This window comes from Amblyomma maculatum, chromosome 7, assembly GCF_055883805.1.
Source record: "Amblyomma maculatum isolate TAMU_Amacu chromosome 7, ASM5588380v1, whole genome shotgun sequence".
Classification (NCBI taxonomy): domain Eukaryota; kingdom Metazoa; phylum Arthropoda; class Arachnida; order Ixodida; family Ixodidae; genus Amblyomma; species Amblyomma maculatum.
The window spans coordinates 133525316-133544735 of record NC_139350.1 but is presented as its reverse complement, the minus strand read 5'-3'; the positions used below and the strand labels follow the sequence as shown (position 1 = coordinate 133544735).

At 46.6% G+C, this 19420-nt stretch overlaps 1 protein-coding gene across 1 annotated transcript; it reads left to right on the top strand.

Moving 5' to 3' along the window:
* The first annotated feature begins 4061 nt into the window (after positions 1–4061).
* On the top strand, positions 4062–4826 carry LOC146184790 (uncharacterized). The gene is made up of 2 exons (XM_084608838.1): positions 4062–4291; positions 4640–4826. The coding sequence occupies exons 1-2, from the start codon at positions 4062–4064 to the stop codon at positions 4824–4826; spliced, it is 417 nt and encodes a 138-aa protein (XP_084464964.1).
* The last annotated feature ends 14594 nt before the right edge of the window (positions 4827–19420 follow it).

The following is a 19420-nucleotide window of genomic DNA, read 5'->3' as shown; positions in this document are numbered from 1 at the left end:
ATTCTATTTTCTTTTCCGAGGAGGCAAGCTGAGTAAACAAATTCTCCAGAAGACGTACTGAAACTAACCAAGTAAAAGGTAAATATTTTTTAGATAAGCAGAAATCATTTAAAATTTACCCTTCAAAGGCATTTAAATTAAAATGACGTAATTGATATTAGTTCATATTGTGTCATGTTTTCAGGGCTATGAGTTATAAATTGCAATTTGAATCATAGCAACAGGTTTGAACAACGGTGTTGCTTGAGCAGCACTGAGATGTGGGCATTGGAACATACGTTTTATGCATATACAAGCAATAGCGCAATACTAGCGCAAATAACCGGTTTTATTTACAGCTTGTTCTCGCCTAGGCTGCGAATACTGGTGAACTCAGGAAGAGGACATGCTAATTCGGAATCATTAATGGGATACAGGGTATTGTATCCAGAATGTTTGTTTTTAAGAAATCGCCCACAATCATGCCATTATCGCTTTTTATAAATTCTTTAAGTGATCAAATAGTAACTTCTCGCTTATTTGAACACTGTCATTGGCAGATTCCCTAGAACATTTAGTTTCTTTCGAGGCCAATGGCTGTGGTCTTGGTACGATATGAGCCTTAAGTGCGCTTACTGATCCTAGCGCTGCGAAGTGCTTTATTGAGGCGGTCGCGAAAATGCTCAAACTTTGTGCAGTCATTTGGGTCTCGTGACATCATAACTTATAAGCCTATTTTTTAGTTTTTAGTTGTATTCGTACAATAGCTTCTTCGCGACTGATGGAGTTTTTTAGGGCTTTTTTCTGCGAAATGAAGACTGTATGTAACAGTAAATTTAAAACAGCGTCAAAAGCATTTTGTACCCAATATCGGGAACTACGTTAAACAACTATCCAACCTGCAGTGCATCTGAGCACTTGTGCCACCCCTCAAGTTGTAAACATTTGTAATGTTAGGAGAGCCGGGTCCTCGCCTTCAGACGCCTTTTAAGGTTTTCGCAAGTTGTAACGGTTTCTTTTTATGCGCGAAGAGCAAACTGGGCAGCCTCCTCAGTTATGGCAAATGCGCCACGTCCCCAGTCCGGGTGATAAACGCTTCGCGTTGTCTGCGGCACGGTCCAGATACGTCTCCAATGACTGACATAGCCGGAGACGACAATTGTCTCCGAGGTCATTGCAACTAGCTGACATTGGTCATGAAAAGAAAGGCTCCGTGTTTCTTTCCTCTCAGAGAGCCGCCGCCTAAGGGTGCGTCACGCACCACGTAACGCGCTCGGGCGGCGGCCGGCGGGCGCGTTCGGCGAGCTGGCCGTCTCGCATGGCTCGCAATAAGCACGGAGGACGCGGAGTGAGCACTTGCGATAACCTACGACGAGGAAGACTCGCCCCGCAGATGGGCGGACGCTGGCCGATGCTATAACGAGACGCCAAAAAGTCAGCACGCGCGCTGGTCGGGTGCGCGCGTGCTGCGCAGAGACGTTGGGGTAGCAGCACCGGGTGGCACGCTTTTCCGCACACCACCAGGAGACAATGGTTCCTCTGGTTGCACTCTGTTCCTGGACAGGCGCCACGTCTTCCGCGTAGGAAGCCCACTCATTCCAGGAAAGAAATGCTTCATCCGCGCACAATTTCTGGAACATGACGGTGGTTTAGGGCGGGATCACCCGCTCTCTGTTCGCATATAAACGCCCGTGGCCGGACCCAGATAAGTCAGTGACGGGCCCACTCGTCCAACGTTCTCGCAACGCTCACACCGACATCTCCGCAGGTGAGCCTCGGGCAGGGCGAAAAGATGCAGGCTCGCCTTTCCGTTGTGCGACGGACTTGACGTTCTTTTTCTGCTAGCCGTCAGTTGTCACACCACGAAGTGCCGCAAACAAGGTTTCGCTTTTCGCGGCTCACCCTTGTTTTGTTGTATACCGTGTTAACAGCTACGTAGCCGACAAAAAGCCCTTTGGCCTTGCCTTTGAGCAGCTGGTAAGAAACCATCACTGTTCAGTATTTCGAAAGCTTCTCCTTGAGTGCTTCGCACTCATGAACAGCCCTGAATGACGTGCGAAGCATGTACAATAGGGTTTTCAGGAACCCCAGGACATAGCATTGCCTTTATCTGCGATTTCATTTCAGCGCAGTGGCAGACATTTAGCAGTACTGATGCACTGATATTTTGATGACGTACTGTGCTGTGCCGGAGGTAGTATAGTGGGTCTGATATCACCTTAACACTTTAGAATAAGGAGAAAGGCAGCACATATGATGGCACTCTTAAGTAGTCGTTAACACGCGATGCCTTATTGTAGTTTTGTAGCTAAATTCTACGAAATATTTTTGTGAAATAACTTTGTCCCGCAACCATATCCATGCCAGAGGACCTCACAGCGACATCATGAAAGTATGTTCAAGGTAGCGCAAAAGATGCAGTATAGCACTACGAAAGACAACCCCTGGAGGTAGTTACTTATGAAAGGCTCTCATTTTGCATTAGCTCTCTCAGTCCTAATCATTAGTACGGCGACCACTGGGAACAATTTGAAGCGAAAGCCATTACTCCACCGTAACTAGGGAAGCACGCAAGTCTGACAAACTCCTAAACGGGAGTTGTGCTTTCCCGGTGTCGGTGCAGCCCTGGTTGAGACCACATGTACCAAAGAAATCACCCGCCGTCTAAATACCTTAAACGTCATATATACATATTTAGTTTTCTTGTTAGGGCTGTGCCTTCACCCTATTCAAACAGCATGAGAGCAATAGTAATTAATTCGCTTGGAGTGCGCAGAACTTGCAGTTGAGCTCCACTCATTTTTTGAGAGGGGTCTTCAAATGTTGGTTTGAATCCTTGAATCCTTGATCTAAATATACCTTCAGTATGCTCTCATCGATGTGCCGAAAAGTTCATTAGTATTCTGTGGCGCATCAATCGCGCAATATTTAGTTGAGATTCATTACAGCTCTGAAGGATTTGTGCCACCTTCTCCAAAATTGCGAATGACATACTCCGTTAGTTACCGGCCTAAAATACGGAGAGATTATAATAGCCCTGTATCCAAGTGTCCAAATGGCTCATGCTACTAAACACACTGCTGATAGTAAACACGGTACTATTGTATATTTGTATTCATTCTTGCAAAACCATCTTCGCATTGTTATACCTTCGTCACAATTAGGAAAAACGACGAGTACCTTTTATAGCGTTAATCAAGGGATCGGTCAAGTCCCCTGTGCTGTTGGTAATACAAGATCATTTTTTGTCTGCAAGATCAAGCGTTTCCTCTTCGTTCTGTGCTCTTCATGGTCCTCAGTGGCAGTTACAGCCATATTCTGTATACTTACTTATTATATACGCGAAAACAGGCTCATATTCACTTCTCATATCTATTGATATCCAAGAAATTTTCAATACATTGTACAATAACAATATTGATATTATACAATAACATGTCTATTTGATATCCTAGAAACTATGGACGGGCTATTTTTTTCTTCTCATCAGAACAAAATATCCCCTGGAACTGGTCAAGCAAGACTAAGTTAATCATCCCTGTACCTTACTGACCTCATTAAATATATTAGCTTTTTGTCGTATAGCGTTCATTCCCCGAGAGTGTATGATAAAAATATGCCGCATTGAAATATATTCTCCTCAGTGTGCTCATATCTCCCTTTATTCTTCACTAATGTGACTTTTGGTCGCTTTGATTGATATTTAACAGTACTGCAATCTGTGCACATTTAACTATCTTCATGTAAAGTACTTCACGCCCACTTATTGGGCCTCAGCTATATTTATGGAACATTCTTGATTGCGCTGGTCGCCTATTCTGGTTAAGTTTCAATATTTTTTACGTCGCCACTGCTCCCGACTGCTGGGTAAAGCCCCACAAGCCATTACGCCTCAGATTCCTACAGAAAATGTAAATTGATTACAATGCAGCAACAAATGTTAAATATTTCTCAATCGTATGCGCTTCACATACTGTAAGCATTCATTCGCCATGTTGAATGCCCCGTTATGCTGTATACTTCCGCGCAGTGCATCGACTGCCCCCCTCTTTGGGAGCGCGGCTGCAGCACATCGAATAAGCATGAAGCTTAGGCCGTGTGTCCTCCTGCTGACCGTGACAGTGCTGTTCTATGCTCTGGCCGTCAAGTCGGGCGAAGCGATGCATCACAAGAAGCATAAGAAGATCATGAAGGTGCTTCTGGCTCATGCGCTGTTCAAGAAGCGGGTTATCCCGATCCCGATCCCTTTCCCACAGGAGTCCCACCACACCAACATAGTGCCCGTGCCCAATCCCATACCATACAAATTACCGTGAGTACTTCTATCTGTATTTCCGACTCGCCTTAGCGATGCCGAACATTCTTAATAGCACGATTTACTTATATGTTTCTAATAACTTAGGTATTCATCTCACTGCCCAGGATGATGGCGTAGCTCTTCGACGGTGATAAATTTGGTGATGCGTTGGTGGCAGATAACGATAATTGAATCAAATTATTCAGAAGCAAAATCACCGGCATTTAAACTGTTCCTGCAGTAGTCAGGCGTTAAGGTAAACTGTGAGTGAAAGTATCAAATAATATTTGACGTGCTCCGTTATTTATCGTACAGTTATGGGAGTCATTGTTCGCGTCAATCTTTCTTGCTTTGATTTTCCAGAGTTCACACCATTCACAAGCACCATCACCATACCAAGCACGTTCACCACCACAAGCACACGAAAGGGCGAAACACTCTGCTCATTCTCGACCGACAACAAGAGGGCGGCCATCACGGCGGGGGATACCATGGAGGCTACCACGGAGGCGGAGGTTACCGCGGCGGGTACCATGGGAGCTACTGGTGAATGGCGCGGTAGAACCGTATCCTCCCTACACTACTAGGAATTTGGCACTTCGTCAAGCGCCTTGCGCGAGAGCTGTGCTGGAGGGAATGCGTTCTTTTGTTTTTGGCTACTAGGAGTGTGCACTCATTGACTAACTGCAGCCATACGTGTCTTGTCTTGTGTGATGTCTCATTTCATCTGATAAAGAATATGAGTGTTTCCATTTGCAGTCGTTTCAGACGCAGAATGAGCTTCAGTGATAACCGATAAAGGGGAGAACGTTAGCAATTGGAATTTTCTTACTAGCTCAGATTTCCGGTCCTTCATAACCTGTTTTCTAGTAGTACAGTATCAGGTAGCAGCTTTGTGTTTCAAGGCTTTAATACTCAAACCTACATTCTCACAATTTTAAACACTACAAAGTAAATTACGCTAGAAGAAACATCACTTCGGTGAGTGTTCTTGTGTTCGCTGCCAACTATGCAGAAATTTCTCCTTTTCCATGCATAAAAATCCTCCTCGAGGGCTGTGTTTTCTTCCGTGTGAGATGCGAGGCCAAAGTCCAGGGCGGCATCTGTGCAATATTACTCGTACTTAAATTGCGCCTAGCAACATTTTATACGCTGCTCATGTGGAGCATGTGTGCAAAGTTTAGAATTCCTGTACGCATGCGGAGAAACATGCATTCCGATTTTCGTGCAAGTATTATAGGTAGGGTACGTTATTCTTGGTTATTCTTGAAGCCTTGAATATAGCGAAATACGGCTTGGATAAATGCGCAAGGCTTTACTCTACTTATACACTAAAAAACTGCATCTTCGCAAATTTTGAAAGTTACGATGCGTTTGTGGCATGTGATATGTTGACGAAGAAAAGAGGCGTTCTTGTAGTAAATCACTTGTAATTTTGCACTCGTCTTGTGTGCTTCTTTTCTATGACTCGTCCGTCAAACAGTTGTTTAAAGAATGCGGTACCATAGAGCCCTGTCGTACTTTCCGTTTATCTCTGTCTTTCACCATTGTCTTTAGAGGAATAATAATCCGTCGGTGGCGCTTTCGTATCTCAATCGCTAAGTTTAGTTCCAAATATTTATATTCATATTGTATACAGAGAAAAGCCAATACGCTGCGCTCTAAGAAGTTACGTGAGACCTTAAACACATCAGGGGTTACAGAGTACGCCATCAGCGCCAACGTCGCCTATGAGCACAATATGGCGCGCAATCCCCCATAGACACCGGAAATTGCTGCTAGAACGTCTCGCTGATATCCTTTCACTCTTTTTGGGTCACTTAACGTGCTTCATTCTATTTAGGTATGAATATTTCATGTTGAGTGCGTGTTACATGTGCTGCTGTGACGCCTAGAGATCGTGGGCAGACAGCTTTGCTCCGAAAACATGTCCTGTGCAGTCTAATGTCTGTGACAATTGTGGGAATGCGTTTTGGTGAACGTACGTCAGTGTCGCTGTCGTGACTAGTCGTTGAGTTTTATGCGTTATGCTGACAAGCGTGCAAGTGCATAGTTTTTGTCCGAAAAAGTGGCGTGTCAGTATTCTCAGGGTTGCCGAGGTTACAGGTTTAGGTTTGATGACCTAATCTACTTTGTCATGTCATGAAGGCAGTAAATACTTTTTTCCGCAAAAACAAATGTGTTAATCTCATTGTACAAGAACTTGTAAAATATGCGCATGTACAGAGTAAAATATGTGTTACAATAAACGTTTCTGTCCGCGGGCAACGTTATTCATTGCAAGGAGTACATTCGAGCCTCTCCTTTTGCCTTACATATCAGTAGCATGTGCATCTTCAATTCCTTTTGACATCTAGAATGCTGAGGTTCTTCTGTTTCGCCTGTTTGTATGCGCAACTGCTGACAGGTGGTCGATGCGTTGGCGGTAAGTAATACGTGCCCCATCCGGAATTGTCGTTTTGCGTATTACCTCGCAGCGATTAATCAGATGTCATCACATTCAGCTGCTCAGTGCCACTCCACAGGATCGACTCACAGCCACAGATGTGAAAGCTGAGGTAATTATACCCTCGGCCACGAATCAATGGCGGTAGCGTCAAATCGGTTGCTTACGTTCTGAGAGGTTCGTGGCCGCTACAGAAATCTTTGGAGGCGCACTGGCACCGAATGGGCCCCTAAAGTTGGCAAAAGGACAGGTTAGCGTGCCGCAGCACTCTCCAACTTACCTGCTTTCCATGGCCTTTTATTTGCTTTTGTGGTATGTTTATATTAGCCCCGGCTACTAGTCAAGAGTGTTAACCGCGGCACTGGGGCAAAGTAGGAAGAACATAGAACATGTTATATTGACATCCATATCAAAGCTCAAGCGGTACACCTCATATCTTTACTAGATCATATTGTGGACGCTGTGTTCACAGATTTAACGCATGGCCATTTAGATCCTACTGAGTTCCCGCAGTAAGCATACTCACAATGCAGCTTAAAGTCTTGGTTAGCTGTACAAATTGTTAAGTATTTATACAAACATATAAGAACAAGCCACTATCACGCCACGGCCATCACTTCCCCTATTAACACGTGGCACCAACCGGATTCAGATAACATTGAGTTGCATAATTAGTTTTTATGATGCACCGGCACTTGGCCCTCCCAGCAAGGTGACAGTTTGGTCAGCAACGGTGAGTATAATATGTAGTTTATGATCCACGGCCCCGCGCTAGCGTGCGGCGCTCGAGAAAGCGTACGCAGGCATCGGTGTTCATTGTACGCGTGGAGATTTTCTTGCCGTTTGCGCGTTTTGAACACCACGACCACGAACCCAAACATTGTCGTAGCTGTCGTTGCGATGGAATCAGTGAAACATGTAAGAACACGACACCAATGTGAACAACGTCGCAAAAACGGCTGTAACGCGTGAGGCTGCAATTGGAACGCCGCCGACGGATTTTGGGGGTTGAAAGAGCGGCGCGCAGCACAAATTCGAAGGCACAAAGACAAGAGAGTTTTCCGTCTTTTAGTTCAGCGTTGTTCTCTGCCCGACCAGAAAATATGAAAAGGTTCTAGAAATTAGCCTGGACGCAACAGATTTGCGCCTTCCTCGCTCTGTCTTTCCGAAAATTCGTCGAAGGTAGAATGCTGGCGCGTATAACTATCTAGCTCAACGTGCCGAGTAACAATGGCGTTTATTGGACGCGTGTGCCTTATATCCCTGCAGCGAGGCTTGCACAACACGGTTGCCAAATTATAGGGACGCTGGTGACCACGCCAGATATACTAGCTATACCGGCTATCTTTTTAGAATGTCCGAAATTAAAAAAAAAGAAAAACATAACTAACTATAGATTAACTTTAACCATGAAGCTATACTGAGGGCTACAGGACTTACCAGTTAAGCGGCTCACTATCTACATTTATAATTTGCCTTTTAGGGTTGTGTTGTATTCGGAGAATTGAAGCTCTGAACCTCTGTATTGAACCTGCTCTGAAGCTCTGAATTGAACCTCGAAATAGCATAGCCACGAAAAAAAGATTTTCTTAAACGTTATTGTGACGCGCGTTTCAAAGTCCTCAAATGTCGCCCTGTCCGTCAACTTCAGACGCAAGCACAGCTCCAATGGCATGGTAGAAGGATTTTATGGTAGCAGAACTCTCATAGACGCCTGCGTGACGAGTGAGCGAGGCTTGAGTTTTGTGGCGTCCCCTGCGAGCTTTGATGCCAGGAAATGACATCGCATTACGTGACGTTAAGTGGCGCCATAAAAGCACCTGACTTCGCAGTGACGTATTATTGGCGGTGAATTGAATTCTTTTGCTATTTTGGACGACATACAAGGCCAATGACGGAGACAGATTGATGATCGGATCAGGCGGCAAAATAGGCACCGTAACCATTCAGTCAAAATTACTTGACATGAATTTCGACTGTCAAGTTATACGCTAACTAAAATGTTACGCAGTCCTACACCGCCTCATCCCTATATCGCTCTGGTGCCGTCGTCGTTGGCCCTGTATTTCGTGACGCGTCATGTAAAAGCATATTGTGGCTCATTCTGCAGGCACCTATGCGAATAAAAGGGGCCTTCAACGGAATGAATTATGCAAGGACATGAATATGAATCACTTGTATTGAGTGAGTTCACTTAAAGGTACAGATGACTGAAGCTGTGTTACACTGAAAGCTGCAACTTTATTAACTCACGATTGCCTACACAGGTGTGTCACGACAATGGAAATCTTGAACTGTAGAAACGCGACCCCCTTTTATTCATCTGTCATGCTCTTCACGTAATCATCGTTATAACGAAATTAACAAAGGGTAGCGTGTGCAAACGGGACGCGGCGACATTATAAAAGGGTCAGTCACTTGATAGTAAGCGAAACATCACTAATTACAATGAAATGCGAACTGGATAACGTTAACGCTAGCATTAGAACACATCGCCACATAGCTATAAGTGCGTTGGTACGAAATTTTAAACGGGGATAGTTACCACATAAAATTTAATCCGTCTGTGAAGTAAAAATGAACTGCGATAAAGCTCAGTTCTCTAAAACTAAAATCTTGTCTTGCTGTGCGCGATTCCATTGTTTTGCTCGCGCTTCATTTATCACTGAGAGGAGTCATTGCGAGGCTGCAAATATGTAGCAACTTCAGCATCTAATATATCCACAAATATATCCTGCTGACAATAAAGACTTCCTTGTGATACGTGCGAATTTAGCACATTCACCTGACGTTGGCGCGCTAATGCGACGCACAGAGTAAGCAAAACACGCAGCAAAGGAAGCAGACCAAACGAAGGCTTTGCGGAATACGACAGGCGTTTTGAAGGCAATAAAATCTCACCTTCATAGTTTAATTTAAAAAAAAAAACGATGCAGTGAGACGCCATTCGGACAGAAGTGTATCCTCCCAAGTCACGACAATGCAAACCTTGAACTGTAGGAGAGCGACCACCGTCCACTCATCTGTCATGGTCTTCATGAAATCCTCGTGATAACAAAATGACTTCAGCCTAGTTCGTCAAACGAGACGCGGTGAGATTATAAAAAGGTAAGAGATTTTGCGGGAAAGCAAAGAATGTATCAGTAAAAATAACAAAAACACGAACGGAGTAGCTGTAACGCTAGCGTTAGAACATCCTGCTGTGAGAGCTTAGGTAAGAGATTGAAATAGGAATTGTTGCCATTCGGGAGTTAATGCGTCTGAGAAATTAAAATAACTGCGATAAGCTTCACTCCCTAGAGCTAAAATCTCGCCATGTTCACGATTGAATTATTTTACTCGCGCTTCATTTGTCGCTGAGAGGAGTCAATGTGAGGCTACAAATTTACCACTTTAGCATTTCACATATCCATGAGAAAGATCCCACTGACAATAGGAACGTCCCCAGTTAAAGCACATTCAGCGAACGTTGGTGCGGTAATGCGACGAAGTAAGCAAAGCGCGCCGCAAAGGGAACGGAACGGAAGGCTTTGCGCAATGCGACACGCGTCTTGGGGCAATAAAATCTCGCCTACACAATTCAATTAAAAATTTGGAGGACGCTTAAGCTTCGCCTTCAAGAGTGGAACGCGATAGCGTTATTGCACCTCGTCGAGAAAACTTATTAAACGCAAGGGTATTGGGGCATCCTCGCACCGGTACCCGAGCGGCCCGAAGGGGAGAAGCGGGTGAGCGAAGATAGTGATCTAAAGAAAGGAAAGACGCTTGATTCTACAACCCGTGAGGGTGCACGGCGAAACGTCAGGGGCGAGTGGCGCGTCACGTGTCGGGGCAGCGCCGCACATTGCGAGGAGGGGTTCTTCTGTGTTTGCCGCAAGATGGCTCTGCATGTGCGCAGAGCGCAGAAGAAATGTAGCGGAAACGTACTTCGCTACTCGTGTAACTACGACTTCTGAAAGTAACATGCTCATAATTACCGATATACACCGCAGTATAACGTTCTACGGCACGTTTCTAAGGCAACACCGCATTCACTAGAAGCGCTTTTGTACAGCTTTCAAGCATCGAACTCGTGGCTGAGTGGTAGCGTCTCCGTCTCACACTCCGGAGACCCTGGTTACAGTGTACTAGAATACTTTGGGTGGTGGAAAAAGCGGCGGTCAGCGCGTGAGGCACTTCATGTTAACTCTACCAGGTGGCGCTAGCGGTGCCTAACTGAGCAGCATTCAGAGACCGACCGTAGCCAGGCAGCAGCAACCACGGAAGTTTTCTTTATTTTTGCCGCATGTATGAGTAGTACTCCCGATGCAAACGCTCTTATTTGCTTATGAGCGAATAATCGAAGTAATATGACTTCAGCAAGGTTAAGATTTCGTCAGATTACCTCAGGTGAGCAGACGGCGCAAGGCACGAAATGCGTGAAGCTTCGCGTTTATTTCAGTAACCAGTCAGACTTTGCTCTGAACGGTGACGTCTGCGTCATTTTACTGGCGGGTTAGTACGAGCAGCTCCTGCGAGAGGCAAACAGCACATTCTGGGCCCCCACTTCGCACTCCAGTTCTCTTATCACAGGCGCTCGCCTCTGCGACACTAGCAGACAGCATCGTAACACCTGCGCGTTTTTTTGTTTTGTAGTATCCCGTTCCTCGTATCGCCGACTTTTTTTTTCGAAAAGTTTGCCACAAGGCATAAGTTGAGAAAGGGGGAATGGGATGCCGACCTCTCCTCTGTTGTGACTTTGTCTTTTTCTTCAAACACGCAGGTCAAAGCTATAATTTTATTTAGTACTGAAGCTGATAAAGTTAGAATTGAGGAAAAAACACCTTTACACATCACACATTTATTTAAAATCACTGATTCAAGACAAGTGTAGTAGGCATAATCACAAAATACTTTGTTCAAAGCTGGTGTTCGAAACTGTTCACACGAAAGCGCATTGTTCTCTGAAAAACAAGCAAACACGCTCATCTACAACGGCTTAGCTTTAGGTAGTTAGCGGCTTCCCGTTTCTGGCACCTGGTGCGATTAAGTGCCCTTAAGTGCTTGCTCAGCAAGGATTACAGCCTCTGTCACGATTTGTGCTAGCAGGTTTCCTTTCACATTGCTGTGTGTAGCAAACACGGCAATAATTTGTGTCCAACTGCCAACAAAAGGCACAAAGACAATTAGCATCCCGTGGTCACACACTGCATGTTTGTCAGTGTCTGGGGTGAAAGCGCCCAAATCAACGAACCCATCAATGTGGCCACCAGGTATCACAGAAAGGTTCTCTGAAAGTTTCATTTCGTCGACCAAGAGTCCTCCGTGTTTCTTGAAGACATCCATTGAGCTCGTCTTCTCCTTTAGCACATCGAAAACTTTTCTGCTGAATCCGAATCCTGACCTGTATTCCCTAGTGTAATTGCGTAGGGTGACTTTTGACGGTAGAACAAGGATCTGCTGCTTGCGCATATGTTCATACAGCTTTGGTCCTTTCATTTTCATAATGATGCATTCAAGCATCCACTCCTTTGAGTAAACCATACCTTTCATGCTCTTACGCTTGGCTGCTGCAAAAATGTGATGGGCTGCTTGCTTTTGCTTAGGTGGCAGGCTTTCTATTTTTGTTTTGAAAACTTCTTCAGTAATGCGACTGTTCTGGTCCTGCATTCTGAGAATATGCTGCTGCAGCGTGCACAGGCGTGAGAGAAGGCGCTTTGTCTTTTGCCGGGAAAACTTCAGCGAATTTCGAAGGTTTCTTTTCATTGGTTTCTGCATTTTTACTCGGAATATTCTTGCCTGGAGCCCTTTCCGGAGGTAGCGACATGCCAGACAGGCAGTACCTGTAATTTAAAAGCATATGATGTGAAAAATGCTACATACAAAAGCTTAGCTCTATGTCCTCTTTGCTACAATACAGGTTCTGTAAATGAGTGGTAATACAGGCCTTTGGAGGTGTAATTAACAGTTGCATCAGCTAAAAGAGATTAAAACCAAAAATATGATCACTATTACTCAAACAGCATAAAATGCATAATTTAGGGATGATAAGCTGCGATTATATACTACATTATTTTTACAATGATCTTCCTTGCCGATTAAAAGTACTTTCATTGCAACCTATCCTATCTCGACAACGAAATATAGCTGCTTACCTTTGTCAGTAACAGTCCCTGTACAGGACTTGCTGAACACACTATCTTGTACGAGGAGCACAGAAGCCTTCAGCCGGTCTGTAAGGTGTTCAGCGTAGTCGCTGGTGTACTGCTGTCGGTTCATCGCTCCTTTGCATACAATAGCAGTGGCTGTTTGATGAAGAAGTTTTCGAGCGTCTACCATGGTCTTAACTTCAACTTCTTTCGCTTCTTTGACATGAAAATAAGGGCGAGCGAAGACCCATTTCCTGTCGTCTGCAGTAAACACCAGCAGCTTCTCGTGCGCGACAAGAAATGGATCTCTGGTCACGGTAGTTGTAGCGTACACAACTCCATCAAAATCGGGCACATTAAGTTTTGTCCACGTGCTCGGAAGGCTGAGTTTGTCAGCGATTTTCTTCAATGAAGCAGGCTCATTGGGCTCGTTCAAATTTGGGCTCACGCTCTCGTCTTGCACATTTGTGTCGTGCTGACCGGAATCGTGAAAGTCACGCCGCAACAAGCGCACTTTCTTGGCCGGTGCCACAGCACATGCAACTAGACGCTTTCTCTCTCGTCGTTTTTGCTGAACCTGTTTGGAAAGGTAGGCCGGCATGTCGGGCAGCAAGGTTGGGACCGCATCAGCGGTCAGTGCAGGTTTCCCACGAGGGATCCTCACTTCTTTGCCGTCGATTTTGTGCACATAATGCCGCACGATGAACGACGCTTCGAAATGCCTTTCGCACACCGCCGACGTTTCCGAGAGTGGCTTGTCACTGCGGTGCAAATTCCTCTCTCACTGCTGTCGTTGGGCTTCGTCTTTCGGAGCTTTAAACAACGACAACGTCCGTCCGTTCAACTCACGAAATCCAGGGTACCCGGTCTTACAACCTGGCGCGTAGCAATACGTGTCCGCTCTTTTGGCTTTCTTCTCCATGGCTGCAGGCGAACCACTCACTGTTTGTGCGTACGACGCAATGCAAGAAAGTATAAGATGTCGGAAACGCTGTACAAAAAGCAGACACAGCGCACGTGCACAACCTAACAGCAACCTACACGTGCTACTGCGGCGCCGATCTCCTCGGTTTCTAGACGCCAGCGCCACGCGCGGCGGTTAACAGAAATGGCAACAGCCCTCCCGTAGGCCGCGCCGCGCGCTCTTTCCACTACCCAAAGTATTCTAGTACACTGTACCCTGGTTCGATTCCCACCCAGCCCATCTTGGATGTTGCTTTTTATTTATGAAGTGCATGTTTATTTATGAAGTGCATGCCGGGATTTATCGCTCACGGCCAACGCCGCCGATGACACCGGCTTTTCTGCGACACGAGTTCCTTAACTCTACCGCGTTAAAACAGACGCAGCGATACGCCGCTCGTGCAGACGTGTATCCGTAAAACAGGCCACCACTTTTGCGACGTGCCTGGGAGCAACGTTTATAGATACTTTTTTAGTTCCATAACTCCCCTCTGAAAGTGGGCGCTGCTTGTACCGGGGCGCTGAGAGGGCGCTGCAGTCGAGGGTTGCGCTGCCTCAGACGCGCGCCCCAACTCCTTTCCTGCAGTTACTCGTTGGCCTGTGCGCGTGGTTGTCGGTGCTTTTTTTTTTTGTCCGTTTTTCCCTTTGCGCTCGGCGAACACGTGGACCGCATCAACAACAACAGTGCACTGAAAACAACGAACGGCTGCTTGCCGTGAAGCAGCTTTCAAGTGCGACAATGCCGACTTGTTTCGTGCCCGGCTGTACCAGCGGGTACAAGAACAACCCGGAGAAACGTCACTTTTTTGCGCCGCCATCTGATCCGCAGCTACTCGGAAGGTGGGTGAGAGCTATTCCGCGCGCAGACAAAGGGCTCAGCAAGACCTGCAAGGTGTGTGACGTGCATTTTGTGCCACATGACATTGTTAATACCTTCGAGCATGTCATTGACGGCCAGATTGTTGAGATGGACCGTGGGTGTTGGGCGTTGAAACCTGACGCAGTTCCGTGTCGATTCCCGAACGTTCCCAGCTATTTATGAAAAGATCGCAAGAGGCGGCGGTCGCCAAAAAAAAAATCCAGCGCACAAAACAATGCGGCGCCTGCTATTGCCCCATTTGAGGAGTCCCACTTAGAGGTCCCAGCCGAGACATTGCCTGAGGGCGTGCAAAGCATTTGTTTCGCACAGTTTTTGGAAAAAAGCGCGTCAGTACAGCTCCCGAGAAACTGGAGAATGGCGGCCCTTGAGGAGGAGGCGGGCAAGTACAAAGAAGTATTTTACGACGCAGGAATGAAGGGAGGTGTTTACACCATCCTGAAAAGTGTCGTGTTCCGTGAGGACCTGACTTACGCTGTCCAAGCAAATTGAAGACTCATTATTGAACGTGAGTACGTCCGTGGCAGCCTGGCGTACCCTTCTGAAAAAATGTTTGCCTGTGTAAGCACGGTAGAACGCACTATAAAACAGGCTAGCAAGGGCGAGGTGATCGGCGACCTGTTTTGGACCGTGCTGGATTCCCTGGCGAAACAAGGTACAAACCGTGTTGGTTGCCCAGAGCATGCTGAGGGGTTCACAGCTGAACTGATTCATTTCTACTTGGTGACCCGCATGCACTTCTTTGCGCGCGCAAAGTGCTTGCAAAATAGTAGTGCCATTAGAGCTCAAAGGGAGTGAAAGAAGGCCAAGCTTGTGTGAAAAATTAGTTGGCAGCAAAATTTGTCAATGGTGTTCGATGTGCTTGTAAATAAAATTTATCTATTTTGAATCCAAGAGCCTTGAGTCACTCTCTCGTACATTAATATTCAAATTAGTAAAAGTAAACATTGATTTTAATATATTTTATTAAATACTAAGTAGTGCTCCACATAGATTATGACAAATGCCTTTGAAAATTATTGTGCACAGTGTTATGGTTAGCAATCGGCTAGACCACACCTTGCAACTTTTTATATTCACCACCAACATCGTCAGGTTTAATGCCTCAAAGCCACTCGGGGTATGAGGGGCACCGTTATGGAGGGCTCCGGATCATTTTCGACCACATGGGATCCTTGAACGTGTACCTATATTGCACACTGCACGGGCCTCTTGAGAGCATTTCGCCTACACCGGAATCGAACTCGCGGCTTTCGGGACAGTAGCCTCGCCCACTGATACACAGCGGCGGGGTTTCATTTTCACTAATATTGCTGCAATAAAACCAAGCAATTTTGCGCGAAACGCGCGACACTGCAATCTGTCGCGGAAAACTATTTTGGCGGATATTTCGAATCCATTGAAGTAGCAAGGTTCAATTCATCTCATGCGAAGCAGACTAGAAACATGCACTTCGTCATTGCACAAAACGGACCCTTCTGGCACTGCTTAGAATAGCGCCCCTAAGATCGAGAATGCACTAAGTACACATACGTTATCAAATACATCCGGGCAAGAGCCGAAAACAAAACACAGCAGTCGCGCAACGATGATTCGAAAACGAATGTCCGTTCAAAACGCTGCGCGCTAGCAGACGACACTCAAGCTCCTAGCTCAATCCGCGACTGCAGCGCTGCGGTTGCGGGGACGGCGACAGGCCGCCTGCTCCCTACGGGCGCTGCGAGGAGTTATGGAACTAAAAAAGTATCTATAAACGTTGCCTGGGAGGCCGAGCTGGGCGAGCCGAGCCGCCGAGCTGTGACGCTCAGCACTCTCCCATCGTCCGAAAATGCGTACATGCAGCGGCAATCAGTTTCTCATCGAACACACACAGTCTTCGCCTTGCTGTAAAGCTCCATCACGACTAGCAGAACGAAATACTGGCTGTTGACACAGATAACCCACTTCGCACGCATCACGCAACGTTGAAGGTTGAACCGGGGCCGATGACGCACCCACCCGCGAGTGAAAAAGCTTCGGTCTGAGCCATATCTGACTTTGGGGAAAGTACGCAGGGGATACTAAATGGCCGAAAGAGGTCAGTAAAAACAAGTTAAAATGTTATTATAAATATGATACGTTTTTCTTACAATAGAAAGGAAAACTGCATTCATTTCTGCGCGTGAATATTATATTTAGTTTCTAGTTATCTGGAATAATCTTATCTTTCGTGCTTTAATATTTTGCCACACAGTTCGCAGGAGCCCCTTGCATCGTTCATCATCGAGTTGATACCGCTTACAATAGGCACGCGTTTTCGTCTAAGTAGCGCGACTTTTTGCATTGACCTTGCTGCAAGAGGGCGCGTCCGGGGTAGATCGTTCGGCGAATTCACTCTTTGAAGTCGCACTGCAAGTGCAATAATTACGCACATTGGGTACTGACGCGGCGGCTATCAGCGAGGCCGCCGCGGTCGAAGCCAATTTTACGATGAACCGTAGCGCGCCCGTCTGCCAGCAGATGCCAGCAGAGTGGCGAAATCACTTGGTGGAGCAATCTACGTTCAGGCGCTGCGGACAAAGCGTATCGCCAGAGAGGGTCCTCATGAACGCAATAATACGAAAACAAATAATGTCCTCGCCAGGACGCGAACTACTCACTAAGCATCAAAATAAATTATTCAAGGTGAAAAGAAAAAAAAAGTCATAGCAGAGCGCGCTGACGCTGCAATACGCCGATCGCCCACTAAGGCGTCCACAATTCTCCTTGCATAGCGTAAAGATTTTTCGTGACTTTCAGAGAAAGAAACAATAAAAAAATAAAGAATAGAAGTCAAGATAAGGGTAAGGTTGAAAAATACACAAATAAAAAATAACACATCCAACGTCCCAACAGCAGTAGCGACGCTCAGGATTTTGCAATATTCTGGTCCAGGTCCTGCCGTGCTATGAAATTTTCGAGCGAACAATATCTGTATGTATGTGTGTATGTATGTATGTATGTATGTATGTATGTATGTATGTATGTATGTATGTATGTATGTATGTATGTATGTATGTATGTATGTATGTATGTATGTATGTATGTATGTATGTATGTATGTATGTATGTATGTATTGTGAGCCTTCCGTGGATGTTCTTTAATTTGTACATGCCATGATCTTCCTCTTTCATTTGTACATACCATCATCATTGTCCCGCGGCGCCGGCTCCGGCACGCGCCTGGGTTTTGTCACCGGATTAAAAACGCTAGACAAGGCATCGCTGGCCTTGCCGTCACGACCTTGCCGTCTCAACCTAGCCTTCTTTTACAAGTGGTGGAGGTCGAATTCGATCCCCTTGCTGCCTCTCGCTGGAGCTACGTTCCGGTCGCCGTTTGGCAACTACAACCATAACCATGTCCACCGAGAGCAATCCCGACCCGGCCGGACCCTCTACCTCAGCTGCACCGATGCCTCCGACTCTGCCCACACGTCAACGCGACCCACCGCTGTTCGCTGGTCGTCGTGACGAAGACGTGGATGACTGGCTGGACACATATGAACGCTGCAGTGCCTATAACCGGTGGGACGATGCTTTAAAATTCCTCAACGTTTCGTTCTATCTAATTGAGGTCGCCAGAAACTGGTTCATTAATCGCGAACCCCACACAACTAACTGGACCACTTTCAAACAGCAATTCCGCCAATACTTCGCCGACCCGGCAGTTCGGTCTGAGATCGCGAGAAACAAGCTCGCTTCCCGCCTTCAAGGTCCCGATGAATCATATGCGTCTTACATAGAGGCTGTTCTTGCACTTTGTCGGCGCATTAGCCCCACCATGACGGAACCTGAACGTGTGCACCACGTCTTAAAAGGGATCAATGCTATGGCATATCACACCTTAGTTGCCCAGAATCCTTCAAGTGTTGATTCAATTATTACGACCTGTCAACGCCTCGACCAGCTGCAGTCCTCTCGATTACAGCCAGGCTTCGCAACTGGTCCGACCTCTGCTGACCTTGATCTGCGGGCAATGATACGAGCAATCATCCGCGAGGAGCTTCAAGCCCTCAATCCTTTCTGTCGACATGGCTGCGATCACTCTTCCGCACCTCCTAATGACGCCGTTCTCCGTAACATGATTAAAGAAGAGTTAGCTACCATCAGCCGCCCTATGACAATCGAACCTTCTGCAAACCGCCCAGCGCCGACCTACGCGCACGTCGCTGCATCCTCCCCTTCTTTGGTTCCCCCGCCCCAACCAGCACCAACATACAATCACGTCAATGCAATGGCGATGGCTCAACCTACACAACCCAATTACGCACCTTGGCGTCCCCCCCGACCAGTCTGCTATTACTGTGGTATTAGAGGACATATATCCCGCTTCTGTCGTCGCCGCCTCCAGAACGAGCGCCGTGGTTACGACACCTTCGAATGCGACATGCCTTCAACCTCATATTATCAACGGCGGTCTATTCCAAGCCCACCTCGACTATCCTCCCCACCTCCAGTATCTTCCTCTGAGCCTCGTGGAAACCATGTATCCCGACGCCGATCCACATCCCCATACCGCCGCTCAGTTTCCCCTCTCCGCCCCGCAACCGTTCTCCCTGTCCGCCATCCGGAAAACTAAGTGTTGCAGTTTCCGGAGGTCAAACTTTTCTGAACGACATCATCCCCTCGTTGCCGCCGCTGATACTGTTTTGCCTCCTCAGTGCGAAAAACTGCTTACTGTTGTTTCTGACCACATCACTGACGGGGACGTA